At 37.4% G+C, this 27,513-nt stretch overlaps 5 protein-coding genes across 11 annotated transcripts; 3 read left to right on the top strand and 2 right to left on the bottom strand.

The window, feature by feature from the left end:
* The first annotated feature begins 266 nt into the window (after positions 1-266).
* LOC127807409 (uncharacterized) lies at positions 267-7,654 on the top strand. 3 transcript variants are annotated; one of them, XM_052345237.1, is made up of 3 exons: positions 267-711; positions 1,141-1,394; positions 5,695-7,654. In XM_052345237.1, the coding sequence occupies exon 3, from the start codon at positions 5,722-5,724 to the stop codon at positions 6,664-6,666; it is 945 nt and encodes a 314-aa protein (XP_052201197.1). In that variant the 5' UTR covers positions 267-711; positions 1,141-1,394; positions 5,695-5,721; the 3' UTR covers positions 6,667-7,654. The 3 variants fall into 3 exon arrangements, with proteins under 3 accessions (XP_052201197.1, XP_052201196.1, XP_052201198.1); XM_052345236.1 differs by lacking the exon at positions 1,141-1,394 and having other exon boundaries at positions 268-711; XM_052345238.1 differs by lacking the exons at positions 267-711; positions 1,141-1,394 and adding an exon at positions 718-937.
* On the bottom strand, positions 7,300-11,683 carry LOC127807410 (uncharacterized). Its single transcript, XM_052345240.1, has 5 exons — positions 11,518-11,683; positions 10,567-10,866; positions 10,337-10,459; positions 9,334-9,624; positions 7,300-7,960 (listed from the first exon to the last, which is right to left on the bottom strand). Exons 2-5 carry the CDS (start codon positions 10,828-10,830, stop codon positions 7,757-7,759), a joined length of 882 nt encoding a protein of 293 aa, XP_052201200.1. The 5' UTR covers positions 10,831-10,866; positions 11,518-11,683; the 3' UTR covers positions 7,300-7,756.
* Positions 11,684-14,939: 3,256 nt separating this feature from the next.
* LOC127807406 (beta-galactosidase 6-like) lies at positions 14,940-20,842 on the top strand. Of its 5 annotated transcripts, none has more exons than XM_052345232.1 (16): positions 14,940-15,112; positions 15,277-15,369; positions 15,583-15,726; positions 15,874-15,962; positions 16,068-16,173; positions 16,262-16,349; positions 16,553-16,671; positions 16,930-17,094; positions 17,205-17,404; positions 17,903-18,009; positions 18,714-18,823; positions 19,196-19,303; positions 19,518-19,628; positions 19,932-20,143; positions 20,250-20,577; positions 20,699-20,842. In XM_052345232.1, the coding sequence occupies exons 2-16, from the start codon at positions 15,283-15,285 to the stop codon at positions 20,807-20,809; spliced, it is 2,085 nt and encodes a 694-aa protein (XP_052201192.1). In that variant the 5' UTR covers positions 14,940-15,112; positions 15,277-15,282; the 3' UTR covers positions 20,810-20,842. The 5 variants fall into 5 exon arrangements, with proteins under 5 accessions (XP_052201192.1, XP_052201190.1, XP_052201191.1 ...); XM_052345230.1 differs by having other exon boundaries at positions 16,068-16,182; XM_052345231.1 differs by having other exon boundaries at positions 15,272-15,369; positions 16,068-16,182.
* A 204-nt stretch (positions 20,843-21,046) lies between these two features.
* LOC127807407 (uncharacterized) lies at positions 21,047-23,495 on the bottom strand. Its single transcript, XM_052345235.1, has 6 exons — positions 23,154-23,495; positions 22,621-22,800; positions 22,142-22,223; positions 21,949-22,056; positions 21,615-21,773; positions 21,047-21,452 (listed from the first exon to the last, which is right to left on the bottom strand). The coding sequence occupies exons 1-6, from the start codon at positions 23,403-23,405 to the stop codon at positions 21,256-21,258; spliced, it is 978 nt and encodes a 325-aa protein (XP_052201195.1). The 5' UTR covers positions 23,406-23,495; the 3' UTR covers positions 21,047-21,255.
* Positions 23,496-25,546: 2,051 nt separating this feature from the next.
* On the top strand, positions 25,547-27,193 carry LOC127808161 (uncharacterized). The gene is made up of 3 exons (XM_052346571.1): positions 25,547-25,900; positions 26,001-26,520; positions 26,616-27,193. The coding sequence occupies exons 1-3, from the start codon at positions 25,639-25,641 to the stop codon at positions 26,905-26,907; spliced, it is 1,074 nt and encodes a 357-aa protein (XP_052202531.1). The 5' UTR covers positions 25,547-25,638; the 3' UTR covers positions 26,908-27,193.
* Positions 27,194-27,513: the final 320 nt, after the last annotated feature.

Below are 27,513 nucleotides of genomic sequence, written 5' to 3'. Positions count from 1 at the left end.
AAAATACAATACATTTATTGTCAACTAATATAATCATTTAGACGTTAACAATAAAATATCGTCTATTTATTTTTGTCAATGGTTAGTATTATTCTTTTTAATTATATTAAAGGAGGTGTTTTGTTCTTAATTTATTAAAATGGTTTTTTAAATTTATTAAAAAATCTTGGGCTGGGTAGGGCTCAACTAGAGCTAGGGTCAGGCCCGATCAGGCCCACGCCGACTCATGTAATTGTAAGCCTCGGGCACAGTAAAACGACGCCGTCTCGTCATCAAACGTCTTGTTTCGTCGCCAAAAATCCTAGCAGCGTCCAAATCCTCAACCTGGAGACGTCGGAAACCCTAGGCGACAGTCACGCCGGAAGCTGCGTCGTCGGAAGCCATATCCGATGAAGTCGGAACCATCGGAAGCCCTCTCCGCCCTGTTCGCAGCAAACCAACGAACGAGATGGAATCGACTTGACGGCGAAGGAATCGTCGGAGCCGGCCTCGTAACAGCAGTAAACAACGCCGAATAGGTCCCGTTCGATCTCCTCGCGCGCACGATACTTTCTGTTCGAAGCCATTGGTGTGCTCATCTGCCGTCAACAGTGCCTACGGTTCCCCCGTCGCTGGTGGCCACCATCACTGCGCCTCAGTCGCCGCCGTGAGTCAAGCTGCGATCTAGCCGGAAACTACCGCGCCTTCACTGCTTCCTCTTGCTGCTGCACTGTAAGTTGAACCCTACCCAATTTCTCAACCCATACCCTAACCCGATTGGAAGATTCCTTACCCATTGACCCGACCCATTTAACCCAAAACCCACAACCCAATTATCAATTGACCCGTTTCCTAACTTGGACCCTACTGTTTCCAAAACCCAACAACCCTTATCCAACCCAATACACATACCTTCATTCCCTTTTACGCTATCAACCTAACCTCCACTTTGCTTTAGGTCCATTTAATATTAATATTTATCTATTAAGTATCTTTATTAAATTGTTTTAACTCTATTTAATATTCCTTTATCACCAAAAAAGAGAGAGAGAGAAATAAAAAAAAAAGAATTTCTTACCATATTTGCTGGAGCATTATTTTTTGGTTATTAATATTGTCATTTAATTTAAATTTCTTAATCCTATTTGTGCATCCTAACAGGTTCAGGTTTCTTGAGTCTTCTCAACATTCACTCAATTTCCTATAGCCCTCCTTAGCCTCCTTCGCCTTGCTATTTGTTTCCTTTCCCATGACCCCCAACAAACATGAACAGCCTTCCTCCACTTCACTGACTGATCTTCAGTCATTACAAAGTTCAGTAAAATCCATTGAAACCTGATTGAACAATCTCGAGAGTCTTTCAAATATGATGGGAATCCTTATTGAGCAGATGACACAGGTCCTCAAAATACTAGGTAAGCAAAAGACAGGAGATGATTTTGTAGACTCTCCTCATTCTAATGAGTATATACATGGTGCACGCCATTCCCCTGGAATACACATTGCTTCCAACAAGATTTCTCATTCACATGAAATACTAGCTCCTTTTGAACCTAGGCACCGCGATAGGAATGCACGTCCTAAGAGCAACTCCAATGTTGGACACCAAATCCAGCGCCAATTTGGTGTCCAACAGTGGTTTACACCAAATTTTTTAACACCAAATTGGTGTTGTCTCCCATGTGTAACACTAAATTAGTGTAAAGGAGGATCTTTAAAAAATATTCTATAAATAAATATTAATTACTTTATTTAACTTAATTAATATAATTACTTTAAAGAATTTTCTTTCTATTAAGTAATTATTAAAATAAAAAAATTCATATAGATAAACAAAAATAATTCATTTTATATTAATATGGTATTTATAAAATATATTAAATATTTTAAAATATATTCAATATTATACTCATTTTATAGATCTTAATAAAATATTTCCATCAGTATATATTTTTTATAATAATTAAATTTATATTTTTAATTATTAATTAAAATATACAAATATAATAAAAGTGATACAGAATATATAAGGAATGAGTTGTTTTGAAGTTATACAACTAGGGGTAAAATTGGAAATAAAATGAAAAGAAAATTTGGTGTTGGTGAATAGTATAACACCAAATGGTGTTATACTATTCACTCAATACCAAATTTGATGATTGAAAATTGTGCCCAACACCATTTTGCTGTATTCGTTGGAGAGGTTTTTGCACCAAATTGTAATTGGCGCTGCAATTGCCGCATTCATTGGAGATGCTCTAAAGCACCTAGGTATGACCGCCAATGTCCAAACTTTGAAGAACCTATAGGTGACAATTTTTTAATCGATACATATCACGCAAGTGTCACATTCCTAAGGGCAGGATAGTAAATGTAATTTCCTATATGCTGTGAGGATAGTACCTAGTTAGTTAGGAGTAGCCATGCTTCACCCGTTGTACATTCCGGTTGGTTGTACTCCAGCTGGAGGCTATGTATAAAGCCACAGCCAGAGAATATGAGATTGTATGATGAATGAGATAAAATATTTTCTCTCTCCATTCTGTCATCTCTCTCTCTCTCTCTCGTATATTCACTCTCCCCCTAAATTCTTTCCAATTCTTGAATATTCCCACACTGACCTTTGTCAAATCTGGGAATTTGACAGCAAGGAATCTAGAAAGAGAATATAGGCAATCGCATCCACCCCATTGTAATAGGCAGGAATACAATAGATAAAACAATATGAATGTGAAAGTGGATGTTCAACAGTATGATGGTTGGCTAGACCCTAATGTGTTTTTAGATTGGGTAGATGACATGGAAGATTATTTCACTTGGTATAACATGACTAATATTGAGAGATTTCATTTTGCCAAAATGAAATTAACTAGTTCTGCAAAGAAATATTGGCAAAATGTTAAACATAATTTTGAGAGATTAGGTGAACCTCCCATCACCCAATGGGCCCTCATGAAGCGAAAATTAAAAGAGAAATATCTACTATTCTTCCATATGGCTCAGTTACCTACTAAACCTAAGACAGTCCAATTTAAGTGTAAATGAATACTTGACCCAATTTGAAAATCTTCTCATCTGATGTGACTTAAATGAGGATTCTTTCTTTACAACGCAAAGGTTTATAAATGGATTAAGGATGGACATCCAGAAAGAGATTATGTTACACTCCCCTAAAACAACTGAGGAAGCTTATCATAAAGCCTTGCAGATAAAAATACCTTATCTTCCTGTTCGTTGAGTGTCCACACAATTATTTGACTTCCATCCATTAAGGTCCTTTCCTCCACCCTCCCCTAGAGATACTAATGTTTGCACGGCAGTCCCTTATACAGTCTCTGGAGATAGCTTTGCTAGGAATAGAAATTTTCTTTACAATAATTCCCAACCTAGTGCTTCTTGTCCTCATAACCCTCCCATTCAATGCCACCATTGTCATGAGAAGGGGCATATAGCTGTTCGCTGTCCTGAGTGTGCCTCAACTTTAGAGCACAAGCAAGAACTTACTAATCAAGTTGAGGATGAAGATAGAATGGAAAATCTATTAGATTTTTTCAGTGGAAAAGAAGAGGTTGATGACAATCTTGATCTGATCAAACAAGTTAACAATGTGAGGTGACTATATTAATTTCTATTGTTATGTCTAAAATATTGTCTAGAATTCATGTAGCTGACCCCACATAGTGGGATAAAGGCTGGATATGTTGTTTTTGTTATTTATGTCTAAAATATTGTCTCAAAATATTTCTCTTTTATCTTCATCATTCTACCCCGGTTGAAAAGAATTCAACTCCAACGGTTGAACTGAAAATACCACTCTAAGAGCTCAGGATCTAGGACTTGAAAATCGTCTTCAGTAATCCAATTGTCATTGGAATCTAGTTGGTCTTTCCATTTGACAAGAAAATGGCAATAACCACCACGAGAAGAAGTCACAATCTCATCGTCAAGCACATTACATCCTTTTGTTGTTGTAAGCGTGGCATACAAGGAACTTGGTGACCTATAGGAACACTAGAAGGCAAGAAAGGAGGCTCAAATGTGCCTTGGTAAGGAGTTAAATCTTTCACATTGAAAATAGAACTAGTATTCATATTATTAGGTAAGTTGAGTAAATAAGCATTAGGTCCAAGTTTTTGAATGATAGGAAAGGGGTTACTAGCTCAAGCATGTAGTTTCTTGAAGGAATGTTTAGGGAAGCTCTCAGGGCGAATGCGAAACATGACATAGTCACCTTCATTAAATTCTTGAGCTCTATGATGTGCATCATCGGTAAGTTTATAGTTAACATTGTTCATTACAATTTTCCTTCTAATTTCAGCATGTAAGTCATGGATGTGTTGGGCAAAATTTTTAGCAGGCTCAGAAATTTGGGCTTCTAGGGGTAAGGGTACAAGATCAATTGGGGTGTGAGGGGAGTAACGACGAACAATCTTAAAAGGACTTTTCCCAATGGACTTTATAGCAAACCCCAAGCTCTTAGAAGAACTTAAAGGGGACTCCTTACCTATGATGGCTAACTCGTATCCATTTTCGTGACAAGTCTTTTTCAAATGCCTTAGGAGCTATGAAATGAATGAGCTTTTTACTAGGGATTGGTGGTATTTGCTTAGGCTTGGTCCTAGTGCCTCTACTAAAAGATTTAGCAGGGATCAAGGTGAGTTTTTTACCCTTATAGTTAAAGACAGAGATATTTTCTCGCCTATAATTAACTACATTCCTGTCATAAAGGCAAGGGTGACCTAAAAGGATATGGGCAACATCCATGGGTAAACATCACAGAAAATTTCATCTTTGTAATCACCCAGTTGAATAGGAACAAAATATCTCTCAGTGACTGGCAATGTTATGTTATTCACCCATGCAACTTTAGATGGTTTTGGATGTGGTTTTGCCTTAAGATTGAGTTGAGTAATTGCAGATTTAGAAACCATGTTCATAGTAGTACCCCCATCAATAACTAGTATGCAAGTTCTCACACCACTCCTACGTCATGACCCCAAGGATCCCTAAGGACATAATAATAATTATGTATTATATGTATTTCTTTTTAGTTGTACTCTAGTGCTGTAGCAGTTGTACCTTATAGTTGTATTGTAACTGAAAGTATAGAGTAGCCTATAAATAGATTAGATCAGTAGAGAATGTTCATAGGGATGAATGATATTTGAATTTTGATTTCTCTCTCAACATTTCTGATCTCTCTCTTGATCCCTCTGATTCTCTCTCTTTCTCTCTCTTTCTCTATTCTATCTGCATTTCTTCCTCTATTCTTGCTGATATCTCCGCCTCTTTCAGTCTAATTCCCCCTCTAATTCTCTCTGTTTTGATTCTATCTTCCCGATTCCTTCCAATTTTCCTATTCAAACCCTAGGTTCCTAACATCCTAATGCATGTCTGAAAAATACTAGTGCATTTCCATTCATCATTATGAACGCTCTTAGTCAGTAGAAATTAATATTATTTTATTAATTTCTTTATTTTAATTTGTTTCCTAGTTTCTTTTAATTTCTTTTATGTCCTGGAATCTTAATTAGATTAGGATTACTTTTATACCAAAGAATCCTAGTTAGAAAGGAATCTTGTTAGAATAGGTTTATATCTACTAATTATCTATAAATAAACCAATGAAGTATTGAAGGACAGATTTTAATGAACAATATTGAATATTGATATTGGTTTTGAGTAATTGGGATTACTCTTGTTTCTTTGGTTCAGGTTCTGCATCACAACCAGACAAGAAGCATGGTGAAACTCTTTGATTCTCACTGTCACCTCCAGGACCCAAGAATCCTCAACATAGCGCCCCAACTAATTAGAACAGCCCTTGATTCTGGTGTAGTTCATTTTGTTGTCAATGGAATCTCTGAGAAAGACTGGGATTTGGTCAAACAGATAGGTGAATCTTATGAGTGTGTGGTTCCATGCTTTGGGGTCCATCCCTGGTGGGTTGCTGAGCGGTCTCCCAACTGGTTGAACACTTTGAAGCAATTTTTCAAGTCTACTCCCTCTGCTGCAGTTGGAGAGATTGGTTTGGACAAAGGTAAAAGGGGAAGGGAGATTGATTTCAATGATCAAATTGAAATTTTCCAGCAACAACTTGAACTTGCAAAAGAGTTGAGAAGGCCTGCATCTGTTCACTGTGTTCGTGCTTTTGGTGATCTTCTTCAGATAATGAAATCTACAGGGCCTTTCCCTGATGGGGTGATATTGCATTCTTTCTTGGGTTCGGCTGAGATGGTACCTGAGCTTGCAAAGCTTGGTGCATACTTTTCATTCTCTGGGTTTCTTTTGTCCATGAAAGAAAGCAAGGCAAAGAAAATGCTGAAATCAGTGCCCGCAGAAAGGATCTTATTGGAGACAGATGCTCCTGATGCCCTCCCAAAGTCAAATAATTCAGATTCTCTGTTTTTGGTTGAAGCAGAGAATTCTGTCCTAGAAGAAATTCAGGTCCAACAAGGAAATCTTAATTTAAATGATGTCAATCCCTCTAATAATCAGTCCCAACATCCAAGAGATGAATCGGGACAGCAAAAAGCAGCACTCAATCATCCAGCTAACATCCATCTTGTGCTCAAGTATGTCGCATCTTTACTTGAGATGACTGAAAAAGAACTTGCAGATCTAAGCTACAGAAATGCAGTTCGCCTGTTCTCTTATGGAGGCTCAAAAGTAACACTGGAAGATTAAGTTGCCTCTGATCTCAAATAAGAATTGGGAGCCCAGAAGACAAGCTTTCTGCTTCGGGCTTCTGATCTCAAATAAGAATTGGAAGCACAGAATACAAGTTTTCTGCTTGAAATATGGGAACCATCGCCCCATGCCATTGTAGGTAAAACCAAATTCCAGTTCTGAAACTGTGAAATACGAAGTCTCTTCAGTTTCGTAGCCGCTGTAACTACTTGTATTAATTTATACCAGAGCTTTCCTTTTCCTATGCATATACACTAGTGCTTGTATGCATTCTCCAGCTTAAATGGTTTTAATATGTGGATTCTATACCTTGTCAAAAGCTTCAGTTTCTTGAACTGTCCCTGCAAGCAGGTGATTGTACTTACTCTTCTTGGTTTGTGGTTTAATGATGAGCTGCTATTTGAGAGTTCTCATGTTTGCATGTTACTGTACTGTTTCTCTAGGGTTAATCAGGCATACACAATACATTTACATCTGGTTAAAACCGGCCGAGAATGCAGATCAAGTTGGTCTAATTGCATTTAAATTCGAGAATTAGCAGCTTCATGACAGTGACTAATGTTTGAAGAATGGCTCAGCAGGACTGCTGCACTTGGCAAAAAGAGAAAATAAAAGCTCAGCCTGATAAGATGAACAAACTTGAGCAGTGATTAAAAATGATCAAGTCAAAGTTCCCATGCTCCCCTCATTTCAACAAGCAAATCAGAAAATCTGTTCAAAATTGTGACCCTAAAGCATGGAAGACAAGCAAGCTCCTTGATTCTTCCAACAGTCACAAATAACTGCTCATAAGAAATGCCAGAAGGTTATTGGAGCAGAAAGTATGGTACAACCGATGGGGGAATACATCACGATCAGATGAAAACAAGAGACGCCATGATACAAACAAAACCAGTAGTACAAACAGCAGCAGAACCAAAATAGCAGTTTCATCACCATACTCGTGTCTTATAGACATTAAAGAAAAGAGGAAACATATCCAAAGGATTCTCTTGCTACAGCTTGGGGGTACGAAAGGCCATGAAAAATGCACAAGCAAGTGCAGTCATAGCATCTTCCCCCTGATTGAGATATTTTCGGGCTTGTCTCACTCATTTTTCTTTGATGTCATTTTATGAACATCTCCAGTGTAAGGAGTAACATCATATGCATACTGCTGGACAAAAGCGAAGACGACCATTTCCATACAAACCAAGACATTCTGAAGAGCTTCTTCTACATGCTCTACATCAATCCAGAAATGATCAGCCTTGAGGAAGCCCATTGCAGCAAGAATTTCAAGGACTATTCCCTGCATGTTTAAACATTCAAAAATTAAGGATGGCCAAGTAAAGCACTATCCTCAACAAAAAGAAGAGGCACAGAAAAGGTAAAAGGAGGAAAGCAGAAACAAAGAACTATGGCAAGAGATTAACACAACCAAAAAAAAAAAAAAATGCCGAATAGGGAACCACATGTGGGATATAGTAAGTCTAGATAATCAAACCCAAAAGTGGAACTTATTTCAGAACTGTAATGAACCTAAACATGTTACAATTTCAATTGTACACATAAAAGTCATACCAACCAACTTCTTAGTGGAACATTATTTCTAGGAGAATGAATGGTTTAGTGGATTTAAATTGTCCTTTATCCAAATTTAAGAAAAAGCAAAAGTTACCAAGGAACAAGAACTCTGTGAAATGCTAGATGACTTGTAAAATAGCATGCCTAATCTATAAGGTCACCATTAAAAAATAGTCTCGGAAGAGAATTGACCACGGCAAAGATAAATATAACTCAGAGACGTATAGAAATATATATGCACATGTAATTTCTGTATAATTAACAATTGGCATACATTCCATATGCAGTAAGGCATAAATAAACAATTCACCACAAGTACGCCTAGTCCTAAATCCCAGGCAATCCTTTGAATCCTCCAACTTATCTTAAGCCTAATACAAATGTTATTCAAGGTGAGTACTGCACTGGATACAGGGCATGAGTTTTAGCCCATTTTGTGGTTGAGAGCAATTGTAAAAACAATGTAATGACTAATGACTGCTAAGAGAACTCTCTCCCTCTGATATCTCCATTACATCAGATAGTAGCTCCTGACCTACTCTTGGCAGTATTTCCCATCAATCTTCAAAATGGATGATGCATTGCTTTTAGCATGAAGTTTTCTTTGGGTAGTTCAGAGGTGGGGGTGAGCAGAAAAAAACAAACCGCCCAAACTGATAAGCTATGGTTTGGGCAGTTCCAAACATATGGTGCTTTGGTTGTGGATTGGAAGGCAGCCAAGCCGCCATTGGTGGCTTGGTTTAAGAAATCCCTTCCAAACAGCCCAAATTGACTGTTGCTCACTCCCATTCAAAGGAGATTATCTGCCTACCTCAATCCCCTTTGTTTTCTTTTTTTTTTCAGCACAGTACTATTCCTATGGAATTTCTTTTTCTACTCCTTTGTTCTTGACAAACTTTGTTCATAATCGGATAAGAAAGCACATACACACAAGTCAATATGCATAAACATGCGTAGCCTGCCATATCTTAGGAAGGCCTGGCAATTTCTTAACGTTAAGTAATCAAAAGCACATTTTGGCTTGTTCAACGTCTGATTATATGCCCACTTCGAGGAAATTTATCTTAATGTAAATTAAAAAAAATGCTACCATGTTACCTGCCAAAAGCAGAAGAAAACAATCCCTTTGATACACATAAACTTCGCAAGTGGCTTGTGTGGTGCCAACTCTTTTGCAAAGACATGGTAAAATATCACCAAGGCATACAACGCCAATGTAACTGAAACATTGAGAATGATGGTGAATGTCCAGCTAACCCAACTGGGGTATATTCCAAGAATCTGCAGTGCTACCATCAAGATAGAGCATACTGGGCGGATGATAACAAACTGCCATGTCCAAGATTTTAGAAGCTTCAAGTTGTGGTGGTCCAGACGAACAGTATGAGGCTGTTGTTTGAACAACAACAATGAATCAAACATAGGCCTTATGAACAATAAACCAGTGAATAATAAACGTAGGCACAAATGCTAACCCAATTAACCCACTGAAATTGGACTAGTTTCACAGTGTTGACTAAAAAAGACTCGTATACTGTTCTAGTGAGAACAAAAAGAAAAAATAACTGATTTCCTGCAAACCTTTCTTTCTGTAATTTTTGCAGTCACATTTTTTTTTTCCGGGACTCCCAAGTTCTGGCTGCAATACAGAAGTACTGGTGAGGATGATTATAACCCATGTGTTTTGCATCTTGCTGCAGGTATTTCAGTTACAACATATAAAGGGAGGTTATTATTGTTGATCCAACTATATTCTCATAACAGCAGCTTCACACAAAATAGTTGGCGACAAGAAGAAGCTGCTTTTCTTTAAATGAGTCCCTGTCTTAATTCCACTTGTATCAGTTCAAATATGTTCCTTAATCCACCTAGTGAGACCGAGGCTCATGATTCTTTTTGTTGTAATAAAACCCATTTCTTAGCAAGAACAAGATGCGAAATTAGAAATCCAATAAACACTTACAGGTTACCCTTGCTATCAGGTTTTTTATTTTTCCCTTCTTTCTTTAGTTTTCATTTTTTTTGGTTGAAGTACTAGAAATTATGTAGGTATCTCAACTGGCAGGATTAACTTTACAGAAAGCATAAAGGATGTCCTCACCTGGAAAAGTGTCATTGGGAAGGAATGGTGAATTTCCCGTCCTTTAATTTCATCTGGCACTATGTTCTTGCTAATGGATATGTTCAAGTAACTATACATCAGTGATAAGAACTTTGCAATCACCTGAAAGCAAAGGTGGAGAGAGGGATGCTCTACTGTGAGCTACGGTCACCAGGAGAACTTGCTAAAAGAACCATAAACTACATCATGTGAATGTAAAAGGGATTTACCAGAGCTTCATAGCATTCCTTTATTGATTCCAAGTATGTGAAAAATGCCGTGCTTGCTTGGACATTCACCAAACCGACGAACGAGTCAATGGCATACAATGGAGCCATAAGGATGATGATGATTATGGCTTTTTGCTCCTTTGGGTTCTTCCAGTAAAAGAGATGCTGTGACATTAGCTGTATTGTAAAATACGTTGTAGCCATCACACAAGATGCAGCTCCTAGAAGAGTAAGTTGTCCACGATCCATTGCAGTTATATCCATTATTTAGAAGTGAGTCGAAGGACCCCAGAACCCAGTCTGCAAAATAGGTGTAAAGCAATGATTAGGATATTTGACTTGATGTGAGCAAAAACTCTCTTCTAAATTGAGAAACTGATAAAAGATTTTCTTAATCTGATTATTAAGGCTCCAGTTTGATCAAAATTTTCCTTTTACCTCTGCATCCAAGCATCATGGTGCTTGTATAGCAAGCTCTAGTCAATATAAACAAGAAAAACAACGATCACAAAGCTTAATCCGGATTGGCCACGCGATTTTTAAATTTTCAATCATCTCTATCCATGGCCATGTCCTCTGAAGCTACATTCAAGCTCGAAAAAGTATTGCTACAAGTATGGATTTTATGATGAATCACATAGGGGCACAAATTTCCACGAGAACAAAGCATGTTTGTCAAGAATACAATGGCTTAAATACCCAGTTTGTTTGCCAAGGAACCATGCCCAAAGCAAAGAGAAACAGTGGGAAAATGAAAAAATCTGGTCTTGAAGTTCACTTCAATCATCTTTCCTCATAGTTTCCTCGAGTTTCTTAGCAACCAATCACAGGATTACCAGATTATAAGGACAAGAAACAAGCGAAGAAACGAACACTTAACAATGTTTCAGCAATTGGAATGAAAGGAAGTTGGACTGATCACGGTTTGTGATCTTGAACTAAAACTCTTACTGATTCGACTGCAATCGACGCCCGACGGGGAGATTTCCCTTGAAAATCCGATTGGTCCACAAAACCAGTGATTGGATTTGGGCGGCTCAAGGATCGATCATCGACTGAGAGATCTATTTACTTCAGTGTAGTCTTCGTGTATGTGATTTGAGTCGGCATTTATGAGCTATGCGATTAGAACGTGATTCACGTCTGTCCAATCAGCGACCGACGCGTTATTATGGATTATTTTATAAAAAATAGGAAAATGGATTAGATAATCCGTTTGGTCCGCCTTCTATTTTCAGTATTTTTTTTTATTTTAACGTTTTTAAAAAGACGAAATGCATAAATTCCCTTTTCAACTTTTACCTATTTTTAGTTAATTTCAATTACATCATTAAATCAGTTAATATGACATAAATTTATCTTTTAATTTGTATTTTTTTATTATAACATAAACAATTTTATTTTGTCTCAATTATATTCTTGAAGTAATCAATTTCACTCCATTAAATATTTGGCCACTTTTGAATCTATGATCGAGACAATAATACTATGTTGTCTATTGGCGAGCAACATAACATTGCTGATGATCGAGATTCATATGCTTTTAATAACTTGAGTTCAGTTGTCTCAAGATTTAGATTGATCGTAGAGTCCATTATTAATATTAATGAGAACAAGATTTAAACACTCAACATCATTTTTGTTTTAATTTTGAGGCTTTTTAGTCTAACTCAATCAAATAATATTACTTTTGTTCATGCTTTATCTTCTAATAAATATGATGATGAAAATGAAGGTGGGTGATTGGATTGGGAATTGGGTCGGGGATATGCCCAATTTTTTTAATTTTGATATTCATAGAGAGTATTTGTTTAAAAAAAAGAAAAATAAAATAAAAGAATTGGATTTACTTTTTTTTTATTTTAAAATTTTTAACATAAATAAAATCTACATCACCATCATTAATAACGTATCATTTTTTACTAGATAAGTATATATCACATATTGTGAGTCATGTGCTAAATATTTATGATGTGAAATTGAGTAGTTCAAGATGACAATTAGAACCAATTAAAATTAAAAGTGTCGCAATAAATAAATTTACACTATATTAGATAATTAAGAAGTGCAATTAGAATCAAAGTAATATTAAGAGTGTTACAATAAAAAAAAATAAAAGTTGCGGGTGGATTTATTCATTTAGGCTTTTTAAAAATAAAAATTAAATAAACATAGAGAGGGAGGGGGAGGCGCATAGCAACGGCGAAGAGTATAAAGACCATTCTTCAGTCTTCATCCAAAAACTGCCAAGAAAATCCTGAGCTTCTCTTTTATGTATGTTTCTACATTTGGATCCTGGTCTTCGGAAGCTATCTCTGATTCCAAAATCATCGTAAAGAACCCAGCATCGTAAGCATCGCCCAGAAAAAGCTCATGGCATGTCTTCATTCTCATTTAAAATTCTTCCCAGATTCTTCATTTTCTATAGCAACAAAACGCTTCGTGATCAACTAATTCAATAAGATTTTGTTAAATACGTTCATGCTCGTGCACACACGTACTCACATTACAAGGAGTTAAACAGACACACCCACCCACAAGAAGTTGAAAACAGAGATGATTTATACACACACTCACACACTCTGAATGCATGTCGATTGTCGGGTATTAATTTGGGCACTTTGGTGAATTCAAGTATGGGAAGAAGTACTACTTGGGCAGTGATCTTATTGGTGATTTCAGTGTTTGAAGGCTGCTATTTTGAGATAGGGTTCTCGGCGAACGTTACGTACGATGGAAAGGCGCTTGTTATTGATGGGAAGAGGCGGGTTTTGCAGTCTGGATCAATACATTATCCTAGAAGCACGCCAGAAGTGAGTTTTTTTTTTTTTTTTTTTTGGGGGGGGGGGGGGGGTGTGGGGGTGAAAATGAAACTGTTTCCTAATTTCTGCAAAATGAAATTGTGTTTTTGGTTAATTTTAGGTGTGGCCAGAACTTATTAGGAAATCAAAGGAAGGAGGGTTGGATGTGATTGAGACTTACGTTTTCTGGAACCATCATGAGCCCAACAGGGGAGAGGTATAGAGTTTAGCTTTGCCTTTACAATAATTATATTCATGGTGTTTAGTTATCTGCAAATGATAAGTGGGTTGTCTAATCTCCTGTTGAAAGACCTGATATGTGCCTTTCTCTAGTGATTTTGGCAACCTGTAAACTCAAACTCGGGGATTGAACATTGCTTAATGAATAATGTTGACAACTATTGTTGCTAAGATTGTATCGTGATCTTTCTTATAGGCTGGCTTTTCATCATTGTAATTGTTTATTTTTCTAAACATTGCAGTACTACTTTGAAGGCAGGTTTGACCTGGTAAAGTTTGTGAAGACAGTGCAACAAGTTGGGCTTTTTGTACATCTGAGGATTGGTCCTTATGTTTGTGCTGAATGGAATTATGGGTCAGTTTGTTTATTAAATTGCATTGTAATGCAGCATATCACACTTCACCTCTTTTCTGCTTTTGTAAACTTTCATCTGCTGTATTTTTTATGTATATGAAGTGTCTCTATCATTTTAGTGTCTTCATAGCTTCTGTAGATGTTATACTGAACTTCACACGATTTATTTACTCTGCTGGACATTGTCATGAACCCATTACTGTCATTGTTAGAACTAAAGTCTTCTCTTTGTTCAACCATGGCAGTGGAGATGGGAAATGGGCGGGTCGGCCCAACCCGCATCCCGCTTGGCCCACTCATTTGGTGGCCGGGTCAAATTTGGCCCATGAAAAAGACAGGTCGGGTCAGGCCGGGCCAGGCCAAGGAAATGGAAACTTGGGCTCGGCACGGCCTTGTGGCCCTTAATAAATGGGCCTGCTGGGCCGGCCCGTGGGCTTGGCTATTTGGGCCGGCCCGTGAGGCATTTATTTTTAATTTTTTTATATATAATTTTTTAAATATATTTTTTTATTTTTTTTCCAAATGTAACTAATATTTTTTAAAATATGTTTATTAATGTTTACTTATAATTTTGATATTTGTAAAATTATGATGTTTGCAGTAAACATTATGTTTACAAAAAATTACACTAAAATTATATTTACAAACATAATAAACATTATGTTTACAAACATAATTATATTTACAAACATTACAATAAAATTATGTTTACAAGAAACATAATTTTAATTATTATGTTTATAATTATTAAATACAAACATAATTTTTTAAATATTTTTTTATTTATTGGTGGGCCGGCCAGGCCATTTTAGCAGCTAGTTGGTGGGCCGGCCCACAGGCCATTTCGGTGGACAAGGCTACGGGCCACATATTGCTGGCCCGGCCCTCATTTTGCTAGGTGGGCCGGGCCGAGCTATGAGGCGGGCTGGCTGGGCCAGTCCGTGGGCTGCCCAACCCATTTCCCATCTCTACATGGCAGCTGCTCAAAGATATTCATGAGGTTATGTTGAATGCAAATACGTTTAGACAAGCTCTAAAACATTTTTTCTGTTTCTTCTTTTGCCTTATTTGAAACTGAAACAGGGGATTCCCAGTCTGGTTACACTTCATTCCTGGAATACAGTTTCGAACAACAAATGACCTATTCAAGGTGAACTTTTTTTTTTTTTTTTTCTTTTTTGGGATCTCTATATGGCTATTTTTGTACAAAAGAATATTTTTCTAGAACTCTTGTTTGTTAAGGCAATTATTTTAAGATTAGTGCACAATTCTTCAAATTCTGGCTTGCTTGTAAAATTGTTATCATCAGTGCAGAAAGAAATGCAGCGTTTTGTGGCAAAAATTGTTTACTTAATGAAGGGGGAGAATCTGTTTGCATCACAAGGAGGACCAATTATTCTTGCACAGGTGATTTCCTTTTATACTATTGGCATTCCTTTGAGATATAACTCCTCCTGCAGTACATACATATTTCCAAAGATAGCATTTTGCCTTGACCTTGCTATCTTGTACATAGCTTTCATCAATTAAGTAGTGGTGATCTAGAACTTATCAGACCTTAGTTATTGTGTTATACTTTAATCATCTTGATTTACATCTTGTTATCTTGTGTTATAACAGGTTGAAAATGAATATGGCAATGTTGAATGGGCCTACGGAATTGGAGGACAATTGTACATCAAATGGGCTGCAGAAATGGCCGTCAGTCTTAACATCACTGTTCCTTGGGTGATGTGTGCACAAGAGGATGCTCCTAATCCAATAGTAAGTAATTTCCACACAACCCGAATCTTTATCTTCCCACGTTAAGTTAAATTCAAACAGTTTATGCTTATTGTACCTGAAGCACGAAAACTGGTAGTCTTATACTGTCACTGCCTGGTGGTTGAAATTCACATGTTGATTATGTAGATAAACACATGTAATGGCTTTTATTGCGATGGATTCATGCCAAACTCACTTTCCAAGCCAACAATATGGACAGAAAACTACAGTGGATGGTAACTAAAATCTGTATGAGGATTAACCTTTGCTATTGGGCATCTGTTTTAATCACTTAATTCATCCAAGACTGGATCTGTTTAACATCTAAGATGATCTTACAGGTTCCTTTCGTTTGGATATGCAGTCCCTTACCGACCTGTTGAGGACCTTGCTTTTGCAGTTGCACGCTTTTTTGAAAGGGGTGGTACATTCCAAAACTACTATATGGTGCACTGCGTAAAAACTCATCTCTCTTATCGAAGTTCAATGGAGTAGCATGATACCACCATGTTTTACTTCTGGTATCTTTTTGCAGTACTTTGGTGGTACTAATTTTGGACGAACAGCTGGTGGCCCTTTAATTGCAACAAGCTACGACTATGATGCCCCAGTAGACGAATATGGTAAGTCTAGTGACATGTTCAAACACTCATTAGTCTCAGAACTTAGATAAATCAACACACTCTTCCAAGAACCAATTAAGCTATGGGAGAATGGCAAATAGGATGATTATGGGAAGAAGATGAGCCAGTTAGCTGAATAGCATTGCACTTGACATGTATTTGCTCTATTTACTACTGTTCAAAAGAGATGCCCCGATTTACAGGTTTTGTTAGGCAGCCAAAGTGGGGGCACCTCCGTGATTTACACATAGCAATAAAGAACTGTGAAGAATATTTGGTCAGTGCAGATCCAACGAGGCAGTCCCTTGGTAGGAATCTAGAGGTGTGTACTCAGGCTTTCAAGGAATGCATGCATGTTCTTAGAAGAAAAATAGCAGTTTGAACTGCATAAAGTAAAACATGGGAGATTTAAAAAAAAATTAAGTGAAATCTATCAAACCCTTCTCTTATACACCTTGTCAATACCAATCATATGGTGCCTATGAAAATGGATGGTCACAGTTTTTATGATTGATTGTTCATGTCATGCTTGCTTGCTTGCTCCTTGGTAGTTTTTTGACAAAATTAGTTTGGTCACTAGGCTCATGTCTACTACAAAGCTCCCCATGACTGTGCGTCCTTTCTGGCCAACTATGACAGCAGTTTGGATGCGAATGTCACATTCAATGGGAACTCATACTTCCTTCCTGCTTGGTCTGTGAGCATTCTACCAGACTGTAAGAATGTGATTTTTAACACAGCTAAGGTATGCCCGATGCTTTAATTGCTTTTGTAGCTCATCTTGATTATTTAGGACTAGTTAGGCATTGTGTATCTTGGCTCTTATCTCGGTAATTTTCTTGCATTGTCAAACAGGTTGTTTCACAAAAGTATATTGAAGATGTTGCAGTTTCTTATGCAACCAGTGTTAGTGAACTTTCATCGGCATCTACATCATGGAGTTGGTATAAAGAAAAAGTGGGTATTTGGGGTAACAATTCATTTACTGCATCAAGGTTGTTGGAGCAGATAAATACGACAAAAGATACTAGTGATTTTCTATGGTACACAACAAGGTAACTTGTGAGAAAGTATTGTCGATAAAACATGGAATAAAGTCTTGAAATTAACCATCATGTTGGATGCTGGCATTCAGCTGTTATTCCAGTGCTAATTTATCCTCTCTCTCTCTCTTTCTTCTTTTCATATTGGATTTTTGGTTCTGAACGGAAATTTAGATTTTAAAAATGGGCATCACTATTGTTTGCTTTCTTTCCAGTGCTTGAACTACAGTTTTCTTTTGGTGAATTAAAAGTATAAAATCTTTTGACTTGAACAAGAAACTGTATTGTGTAAACGTTTCAAATTTTCTGTGGGCACTATCGTGTCTCTTTCTGAACAGCTTTCCCATACTAGTTTTTCTCAGCAAAAACTATTCTAATTTCAATTAACTTTTTACTAGTGAAGTTGGTATGTTTTACATTTTGTTTCTTTTGCCCTACAAGTTGCTTAATTCATAATACATGCATGTATGCTGGATATTTTAACTGCTTTGCTCTTCTCTGTTGTGGCAGTATAAATGTGAATAAGAGCACTTCGCAGGGTCAGGAAAAAGAAGCATTTCTAGTTGTTGAAAGTTTGGGACATGCAGCTCTGGTTTTTGTCAACAAAAGACTTGTTGGTCGGTAACTCCACCAGATGCAATGACCTGACCATTTAGCTTTCCATTTTTATGCTCTTTTTCATTATTAATTGCCAAATTTATGCTGTTAAGAGTAAATTTCATAGTTAAACTCATTAATTCTATTTCTTTTTTATTTCTGTTTTGTCAAAAAATGGTAGTTAAATTTGTTAATCATGTCTCATGTTATCTTCTTCAACGGGCATCACTCACAACATTATTGTGTGTAATCTTGTTCTAATTTTGTTTTTTTCTTGTTCGACCATACAACCTCTGCAACATCCTCATCATAGTCACGGTCATATTTTGCACATATTGGTACTCAAATACCTAATATTCTACTCATATTTTGCACATATTGGTATTCAAATATCTAAGATTCTGAGTCATATAACAAAGATAGTATTATAGTCATTTGATAGTATTAGTTTTGAAGGGATTTATGATCACATGAAATGATAGATGCAAGTCTCCCCTTTTACCATCATATGTTAATGTGAATAATGTCCTCAATAATCTTCCACTTTTTTTGACCATTTAATCATAGATATCTAAATTGAACAGAAAATCCCCTTTGCCAAGCTACATGCCTTAAATATGGTGCTGTTTTCTTATAGTGCTTACTATTAGATGTGTTTTCTTGCCTCTGTAGTTTGCGCATGTATACATATATTGACAATCATTCTACTTGGTATATCCTGTAGGATTTGGTTATGGTAATCATGATGATCCAAGCTTTGTTCTTAGTAAGAAGATCAGTCTGAATCACGGAACCAATACATTGGATGCGTTGAGTATGATGATTGGTTTGCAGGTAATAGAATTCTGTGTGTCCTTAAGCACCTTATCTTATCTATTTGTTTAACTATAGCAGCCATACTAGATTGAGTTCTATGATTATGGCAGCTTCCCATATTTGATTGAGAAGAGATATCATAATATTTGACGCATGGGTTACTAATGTCTTTAACCATAAGAAAGTCAATGCATTTGTTTCAGTCCGCTGGCATGAACATCAGCGCCTTTTTCTTGGAAGAAATTTTTCATTGATGTTTAATGGATATTGCCAAGAACTTTCTTTCACATGAAGGCTCAGTTCTAAGATACTCTGCTTATTAAGCTAGAAAAACCAAAAAAATTTGTTAAGCATCCTGATTAAATGTTTTCTTTTGTTGTGCTTCTCTAGAACTATGGGCCGTGGTTTGATATAGCAGGGGCAGGACTGTTTTCTGTCGTTCTTGGTGATCTGAGTAATGGCAAGGAAGACATTTCTTCTACAGAATGGACATATCAGGTTTAGGCTACACTTATACTTAAAATAGAACTGCAACTACATATATTTTGCAACTATGTTTGATTGATATTGTACAATGTTTTGCATTAAGCAGTATCTGTTTGATGATTTTGTGGCCGTTTGTGTAGTATCAGTTTCGCTCGCCATTTGATGATTTTGTTGTACGACATCTTTGATCTCAACACGATATTTATCCATGACATGTTCTTTTCAGGTGGGAGTTGAAGGAGAGTACCTTGGACTTGATAATATGAGTCTTTCAAATAGTTCATTATGGACTCAGGGGGATTCCATTCCAATTAATCAAAGTTTGATATGGTACAAGGTATATGGATGGAGATAACTTCCTGAAGTTCTGGATTGGGAACGAGGACTCAATTATTTGTTTTTTTTCTTTTGGCTGCAATTTTTCATTATGCATGAAATTCTGTCTCTTTTACTAAATACTTGGTCTACGAAATATATATGCTGTAATACAAATCAACCCTCGAGAATTTTCAGCATTCAATGAGGGGTTCATTTGACTAGAAATTGAGATGTTCCTTTGAGTAAATGAAGAAGAAAATGAAAATGAGCATATGGCTCTCTTAACCCTGCTTGGTTTGGATGATTTATCTCTTATCCTCAGACCACATTCCAAGCTCCTAAAGGAAGCGGTCCTCTGTCGGTGAATCTTGCTAGCATGGGAAAGGGTCAAGCATGGGTTAACGGGCAGAGTATAGGGCGATATTGGCCAGCATATATCTCCCCATCAACTGGTTGCTCGAAGAACTGTGACTATAGGGGAACCTATGATGCAGCTAAATGTTTGAAATACTGTGGTAATCCTGCTCAAACGTTGTAAGTGGGGAATAGACTATTTCTCAAATGCTGCATTTTCGTTAGGTTTACTTTCATCATATGACACTGTTTGAAGGGGACAAATTCTGGTGTTGTTATGTGCCAGGTATCATATCCCACGTTCTTGGGTACATCCTGGTGGGAACTTACTGGTTCTCCATGAAGAGCTTGGTGGTGACCCTTCACAAATTTCTTTTTCAACACGAACTGGGCAAGTGGTTTGTTCTCATGTCTCAGAGACTGACCCGCCACCCGCTGATTCTTGGAAACCAAAGTCGAGTTTTGTGTTCCAAACTCCTCAAGTTCGCTTGAGTTGCGAACAAGGATGGTTCATTACTAAGATTGTGTTTGCAAGCTTTGGAAATCCTACAGGACATTGTGGTGCATTTAGTCTAGGAAGCTGTCATAACGATGTCTTGCCAATTGTTCAGCAGGTAACAGAGAAATTTTACAGTCATGTTTAAGTTAAAATGACATTCCTAAAGAGGATGAAGAACCAAACTAAAGTTTTTTGGTTCATTATTTATTTGAACTAATGCATGGTTAACACTGCAGGCATGCACTGGCCAGCAACAATGCTCAATTCCTGTATCAACCTCTAAGCTAGGTGACCCTTGTCCTGGAATGTTGAAAAGCTTGGCAGTTGAAGCCCTTTGTAGTGTCTAAATTTCTTGCTGATACGATATCACAAGTCAATCATGTATGATGCTGAATACATTGCAACGAATAGTTTTTAATAAATTCTGAAAATAAAAGTATACTTTAGCCCCACCAAGTATAATGTATTTCGGATCTACTTACATGACAGTACTTGATTAGCTTGTGATACCATGTTAGCATGATGATACGGTACTACGTTGACAATACTCCGTCCAACCAAATGCTTGCCTTCCAATTTTAGGGTTTCAGCAGATGAACTTGCAGCCAGCTCATTTCATTAATAAGTTTTCTCATTACAAATGCCCCAAATTTTGGTCTTTGACTACATTATAAATGAAGAAAAACATTAAGAAGTTCGTCATATTTAAGCATGACAGTGGAATGGTACAGCATACTCATGAGGTTGTGTTGATCACTTCATCCACTCAATAAATGGAGAACCATCCAAAGTATCATGGGAGGAGGAGTATTTTACCAATATGCTTGCTACTTTCCATAAGCCGGTGACCCTCTGCTGCTTCAGATAAGGGAAGGTACTTGCACACAATTGGTTTCACTTTGCCAGCAGCAATGGCCGGCCAAACGTTCTTCTCCACTTCACTTGCGATAACAGCTTTGTTCTCTGGAGTTCTGTTGCGCAGACCAGCAGCTGCACAAAATTAATGAAGTATAACAAACATGTTAATATAATATGACAAAATAAAATGGGAATCAAACTAGCAAAAAATAATAACAATAAAATGGGATAGAACAAAATTATATTAGGAATTCCAAATCCTACAAAAAATATAGAGAGGGGCATAATGTGTACCTTGCACTGTCAGTCGCTTTGCAAGTAAACTAGCAAGATTCACTTCTGTTATTGTTCCACCCATAAAACCAATAATAAAGAGTCTCCCGCCAACATTTAGGCTGTCAAGGTTGCGCTTAAAGTAGGATGCTCCAATACTATCCAATATAACATCTACACCTGTCCAGTTACCCTTAAAGATTAGGTTTTATATCCCTAACAGTGCTGTGAGAAAAGCAGATCATTTAAAATGTCTTTCTAGCTTCCATGAAGATGCTGATGTTGTACTTAAAAGGCAGTATATGCAGTAAAAAGCACATAAAGAGTCAAAATGATGGAACTGAAGATGATATACCTTTCCCTTGTGTTTCTTCTTTCACACGTGTCACAAAATCTTCAGTCTTGTAGTTGATGCAGATATCAGCTCCAAGAGCCTTGCAAGCAGCTAATTTTTCCTCACTTCCTGGTCGCAAAATTGTCAAGGATGATGGTGTTTCAACTAATAATGATATGCCCTAAATGTGCCAATAGATAATGAGCCCACATACCTGCTGTGACAAACACTTTGGCACCTAGGTATTTGGCTATTTGGATTGCAAATGTGCCAATTCCACTGGAGCCCCCATGTACCTGAAAAATAAGTCATCTCAATAGCATCATATTAGGCATGCCCTTTAAGACTGCTACATTAATTTACCATATCAAAGTGTTATCTAGCCTCGGTGGTCAAAATGAGAATTTGCATTTTCCTGTTATGTTCAGGTTGGAAATATGAAAATACTAAAAGGACAACTCGCTCAGCAATTTGAGCTTCACCGACAGCTATAACACATTTGGGAAGTAATCTTTGTGTGTGTTCACAATCACAAATTTAGGTGATCTTACATGTCTACTATATAGCTTATAAATATCTAGAGATTTCAAAACAACAAACATTGCAAGAAGCACTATGCTCCAAAGGCTTGCATTAATTGATTGTTGAAAACAAAGCACTAAAAGATGAAGAATGGAATATCTCATAGATTACCAGGAATGTTTCTCCTGCGGATAGCCGGCTCATCATAAAGACAGTTGACCAAACAGTGCATGCAACTTCAGGGAAGCTAGCAGCCTCTCTAAGGGAAACACCCTCAGGAATGGGAAGAACTTGTCCAGCAGGAACAGCAACCTTCTCTGCATACCCTCCTCCACTGAGAAGAGCACATACCTGGAAAACACTCCTTATATCACTGAGAAACCTAGCAATATTTTTCTTCTATGAATATATTGAATGCCTAAGAACCTGAAAGACAAGATCAAGAACCAGCAAGTAGGGTATGCTAAAAGCACAAGATCAAACCCATAAAAGTAGGGTACTTGATAAAACAACCCAGAAACTCAAATCAATACTCTCCCAATTAAATATTTTTATTACAACGCTGAAATAGAGATTTGACCTTACGTTGCCACCGATTTTCCACCTTTTAACTCATCAAACTAAACACAAACCAAAGGATCAAAAAACCCAGAAATGTACAATCAAACATCTTCCTAACAGTGAAACTGAGAATTAAATTAGACCTGGTCACCGATTTTCCACCGACTAACGTTCCTCCCGAGGGCCTCCACGGTGCCGGAACACTCGAGACCCGGGTACGGACTCGCGCCCTTCGGCGGCGGGTAGGAGCCCTTGCGTTGGATGGTATCGGCGCGGTTGAGTGCGGTGGCCTCCACTCTGATCAGAACCTCGTCGTCTCGAACTACTGGGTCTTCGACTTCCTGTAGTTTCAGGACTTCGGGACCACCGGGAGTGGTTATCACTATTGCCTTCATCGTGGCCGGTGGCGGTGATCGGAAGAAGTAATCTTCCGGCGAGGTCGTACGGTGGTTGGAGAACTCGACACGACTGGTCTTGTAGTACTACAGTGGCCACCGGCTTAGTACCAAGTGGTTCATGGGCCGGACTGGGCCGTAATTCATTGGTCAGAATTAGGCCCACATAGGCATACGGCAAATCGGCCCGTCAGGCAGCCCAAAACTTTTTTTTTCTCTTATTTCTCCCCTGCATCCTATTATAATTTTTTTTTATTTTTCACCCTCTTGTACTCTTTTTTGATTAAATTTGACCATTATAAATTTATTTTATGAAATTCACTGAATTTCATAGCTCGTATGATTTTTATCATACTTATTAGTTTAGTAAAGTTATATAAAATTTATAAATTATAATTTCTTAATTAATTTTGGACTGTATTAACCCAAATCGAGTCTCTCGCTCAATCAAGCTCTATTTTGGCCCATGGATTAATCAAGCTCTGTCCTACCCCGATTTCAGCCCACGACCCAAGCTCGGCTTTAGCTCAATTCTGGTCTTGCTCCAATTTGCAGCAACATCATTATAATTGCATGCTGAGTACTCATGTGCCCACTCAAAATCTCATTCTTATTAATGACAAATTTGATTCTTATTAATGGCAGATGTCATCCACATTAATGAGAGTTTCATCGACACCGTCCCACCATCAAAAAGCTCCGTCGTCGTCGAATATTCAGTCATATCACCCTACAAACGCACAACGTATGTATATAAGAAGATCTCTTCTTCTTCCAAATAAATTAGTTCTCTTCAGAATCAAAATACGTTCTTTTCTAGTCTATTGATACTCTGTCAATTTATTCTCTTACTCATTTGAGCGTAGGAGTATTTATAAGTGCCCACCACCTCCTGATGGACCGATTGCCGGAGTTTATCCCTTGCCGTTGCAAGGTCCCATCCATCCATATTTTTGGGCCTTATATTTTTTTAAAGTAATTTTAGAGTGTAGATTAGATCCCCATAAAGATACAAAATTGTTAAACTCTAAAGTGATACCTCAATTATAGGGCCCACCAGATGAGGCCCACTTGAGTCACTACATTAAGGGATATACCTAAACAAGTTAAACCAATATTAGAAGGCCAATCTTATAATGCACTCCCAATTAATTCTGTCACTTGAGTCTGCCTTCCAACATTACCACTCCAAACATAACTCAACAACCCAAGAGGCTTTTCATGAAAGCATTTGCGCTCTTGTCGAAAACAGCAAAAATGGTTCTAACTGTTGTCAAGTGAACTCTCCAATCAAAATATTTATTAGTGCAAAAACTTACAGCATCACAAACTAAACAAAGCTTTAATATGGTCAATGCATGATTACATGAAAGCTAGGCTAATTTAATAATGTGCTCTGGATCGTGGAATTATTTGCTAGGGGAGAAGCATAGGTTTGTTCCATGAGCATAAATCATTCCATTGTTCTTTTAATTTGGCAAGGAAGCTAAGAAACCAATTGAACAGCCCCTTGAGTTGGTGGGTTGGGCAAGAAAGCAAAATCTTTGTCAAGTCAATGAGAATTCGATAGGGAAGCCCGAATGCTTGAGATTCCACAAAAGCCAAGAGACCAACTTACCTTTTTTAATGGATGGTTTTTAAGCCTTCTTGATTAAAAACTTTGTAAAGTTTTAAATCTAATTAGCATTTAATTTAATAATATGTTTAAATATATATATTTTAAATTATCATTTATATAGTTATGTATTTAATTTGAAAAAATTATTAACCTATCAGAAAATTAAAATATTGCTGAATAATATAAATAAAATTTATAAAAATATTAATTTTTAATAAAAAAAATTATAAATTAATGTCTAACTAATCAAATTTTTATCATTAGATGTTGATAAATTATATATAAATATTGAAAATATATTAATATAATATTTTTATGTTAAAATTTAAGTTTAATTCATAAAAATATTAAATATATATATATATATATATATGTTATGAATGGTGACGGGTTGGAGGCAAAACACCCCCATGTCTTAAAATGCCAAACTTAGCCTAACACTTGCTAATGGTTTAGAGATTTGATAACTTTCCACTTCCATTCTCGACATCAGAGAGGCCTAAGTTCTCTCTCTATATAAACAGCAAGGGGATCGGCTAGTTTCATTCATCAGTTAGCTGGCTACCTTCCTTCAGCCATCATCAGTTGTCATCATTTCAGTATCAGAATTAGACCATGAAGCCGTTGAGCTGTATTCAATCTTTGGTGATCGTTCTGATCATCCTGTGTGCTTCAGTGGGAGAGGCGAAAGCGATCAAAGACAAGAAGGTTAAGCCGCAGATCGTGACTTGTTACAATCGATATAGCAAATGCTTCTTGAAGAAAGTAAAGTGCCCTGCGGAGTGTCCCACCACCAAGCCTGCCAAGCATGCCAAGCCCAATGCTAAATGCTGCTTTCTTGACTGCAACTCTAAGAAATGCGAGGCTGTTTGCAGAAGTGAGAGCCTTCTGTGTTCAATAAGTGTTATTTCGATGATCTTATTTAAATAATTGTAGTTTTAATAATGAATTTTCTTTTTCGTTTTTCTATTGAACAGAGCCGCATCCAGACTGCAACAGGAAAGGAGCAGCATGCCAGGATCCGCGGTTTGTGGGGGGAGATGGGGTTATCTTCTACTTCCACGGCAAGAGCAGCGAGCATTTCAGCCTGGTGTCCGACAGCAGTCTCCAAATCAACGCACGGTTCATCGGCCACCGGCCCGCCGGGCGACCACGCGACTACACATGGATTCAGGCCTTAGGCCTGGTGCTCGGCTCCCACAACTTCTCTGTCGAAGCTACCAAAGCCCAAAAATGGGACAGCAAGGTCGATCACTTGCAGTTTTCTTACGACGGAAAAACCCTTAATCTGCCCGAAATCCACTCATGGGAATGGATTTCCCCAGACAATGGGCTCAAAATAGAGCGAACTGCGTGCCAAAACAGCGTCACGGTCACTGCTCCAGGAATCATCGAGATCTTGGTCGGTGCCGTTCCGGTGACCGAAGAGGATAACAGAATCCACAACTACCAGATACCTTCAGGCGACTGCTTTGCTCACTTGGAGATACAGTTCAGGTTTGATATGCAACACTAGCTACAAAATAAGATAATACAATGCTTGTTGATATTTTTCTTTCTCAACTTCATTCTGTCACACCTTTTCCTTCAAGGTTCACCCGCGGCTTCTCGTCAAGAGTTGAGGGAGTTCTTGGCCGGACCTACAGGCCGGATTTCAAGAATCCTGCGAAGGTGGGAGTTGCGATGCCGGTGGTTGGCGGGGAAGACAAGTACAGGGTTAGCTCGCTTTTCTCTGCAGATTGTGTTTCGTGCATGTTCTCGCCTGAGAAAGCTGTGGCCGAAGAGAGCTCGGTACCACTGGCGATTGGGTACGGCCCAGTGGACTGCACCACAGGGGCTGCCCGCCATGGCAGTAGATATGGCGGCCTCGTCTGCAGGAAATGATCATCATGAAGATTGAAGCTTTACCACAACAAGCTACATATCGAAATATTCTATATTTTCCATGGATTGATCTGATGAATGATATTTTGTTTCATTTAATAAGCAGTGGATTTCACTGCAAGTTTGCGTTTCTGTACTTTGCATTGCCAAACCATGTTGGAATTTAAAGTTGGGTAATGCTATTCAGCCCCTTGAGTTTGTAATTAATGTTCTTTTTGTTCCTCTGTGAACAATGAACATTTGTGTATTATTAAAACCAAAATTAATGTCAAACCTTCTTTATTTATATTCATTCGTACCCTTTCTAGGTTAATTAGTCATTAGGTTACTAAGTAGGCAAATTTTAAGGAATTAATAATTAATGACTCAATAGATAATTAGTATAACTTTTATATGCTAACTTTAACCTCTGTCACTATTAATATGCATCAACTTTAAGTTAATTTTTTTATTATAAAAAATTTCATGCAATATCTTTGAGATTTAAAAAATCCAAGAAATATCCTTAAAGTTTAATGTGCCATTGCAATTTTTTCTATATCATTACTTAACTCTACTAATTTAATATTTTTAAATAAACCAAATAGTTTATATAAAAAAAAATTC

This window comes from Diospyros lotus, chromosome 8 (assembly GCF_014633365.1).
Source record: "Diospyros lotus cultivar Yz01 chromosome 8, ASM1463336v1, whole genome shotgun sequence".
NCBI classification, from domain to species: domain Eukaryota; kingdom Viridiplantae; phylum Streptophyta; class Magnoliopsida; order Ericales; family Ebenaceae; genus Diospyros; species Diospyros lotus.
This window is presented reverse-complemented; position numbering and strand designations above follow the sequence as displayed.

Bases quoted from the DNA above. Each gene is read 5' to 3' on its own strand.
- LOC127807406 (XM_052345230.1), top strand. From the start codon at position 15,283: ATGCAGCGTTTTGTGGCAAAAATTGTTTACTTAATGAAGGGGGAGAAT. The intron at 15,963-16,067 runs GTAACTAAAATC...ATGATCTTACAG, and splicing joins ACAGAAAACTACAGTGGATG to GTTCCTTTCGTTTGGATATG. The intron at 18,010-18,713 runs GTCGGTAACTCC...TATATCCTGTAG, and splicing joins TGTCAACAAAAGACTTGTTG to GATTTGGTTATGGTAATCAT.
- LOC127807410 (XM_052345240.1), bottom strand. From the start codon at position 10,830: ATGGATATAACTGCAATGGATCGTGGACAACTTACTCTTCTAGGAGCT. The intron at 10,460-10,566 runs GTAAATCCCTTT...CTTTGCTTTCAG, and splicing joins AGGAATGCTATGAAGCTCTG to GTGATTGCAAAGTTCTTATC. The intron at 9,625-10,336 runs GTGAGGACATCC...TTCAAACAACAG, and splicing joins TCCCAATGACACTTTTCCAG to CCTCATACTGTTCGTCTGGA.
- LOC127808161 (XM_052346571.1), top strand. From the start codon at position 25,639: ATGAAGCCGTTGAGCTGTATTCAATCTTTGGTGATCGTTCTGATCATC. The intron at 25,901-26,000 runs GTGAGAGCCTTC...TCTATTGAACAG, and splicing joins ATGCGAGGCTGTTTGCAGAA to AGCCGCATCCAGACTGCAAC. The intron at 26,521-26,615 runs GTTTGATATGCA...TTTTCCTTCAAG, and splicing joins CACTTGGAGATACAGTTCAG to GTTCACCCGCGGCTTCTCGT.
- LOC127807409 (XM_052345237.1), top strand. From the start codon at position 5,722: ATGGTGAAACTCTTTGATTCTCACTGTCACCTCCAGGACCCAAGAATC.
- LOC127807407 (XM_052345235.1), bottom strand. From the start codon at position 23,405: ATGAAGGCAATAGTGATAACCACTCCCGGTGGTCCCGAAGTCCTGAAA. The intron at 22,801-23,153 runs GTCTAATTTAAT...AGTGTTTTCCAG, and splicing joins GGTGGAAAATCGGTGACCAG to GTATGTGCTCTTCTCAGTGG. The intron at 22,224-22,620 runs GTAATCTATGAG...CTTATTTTTCAG, and splicing joins CCGCAGGAGAAACATTCCTG to GTACATGGGGGCTCCAGTGG.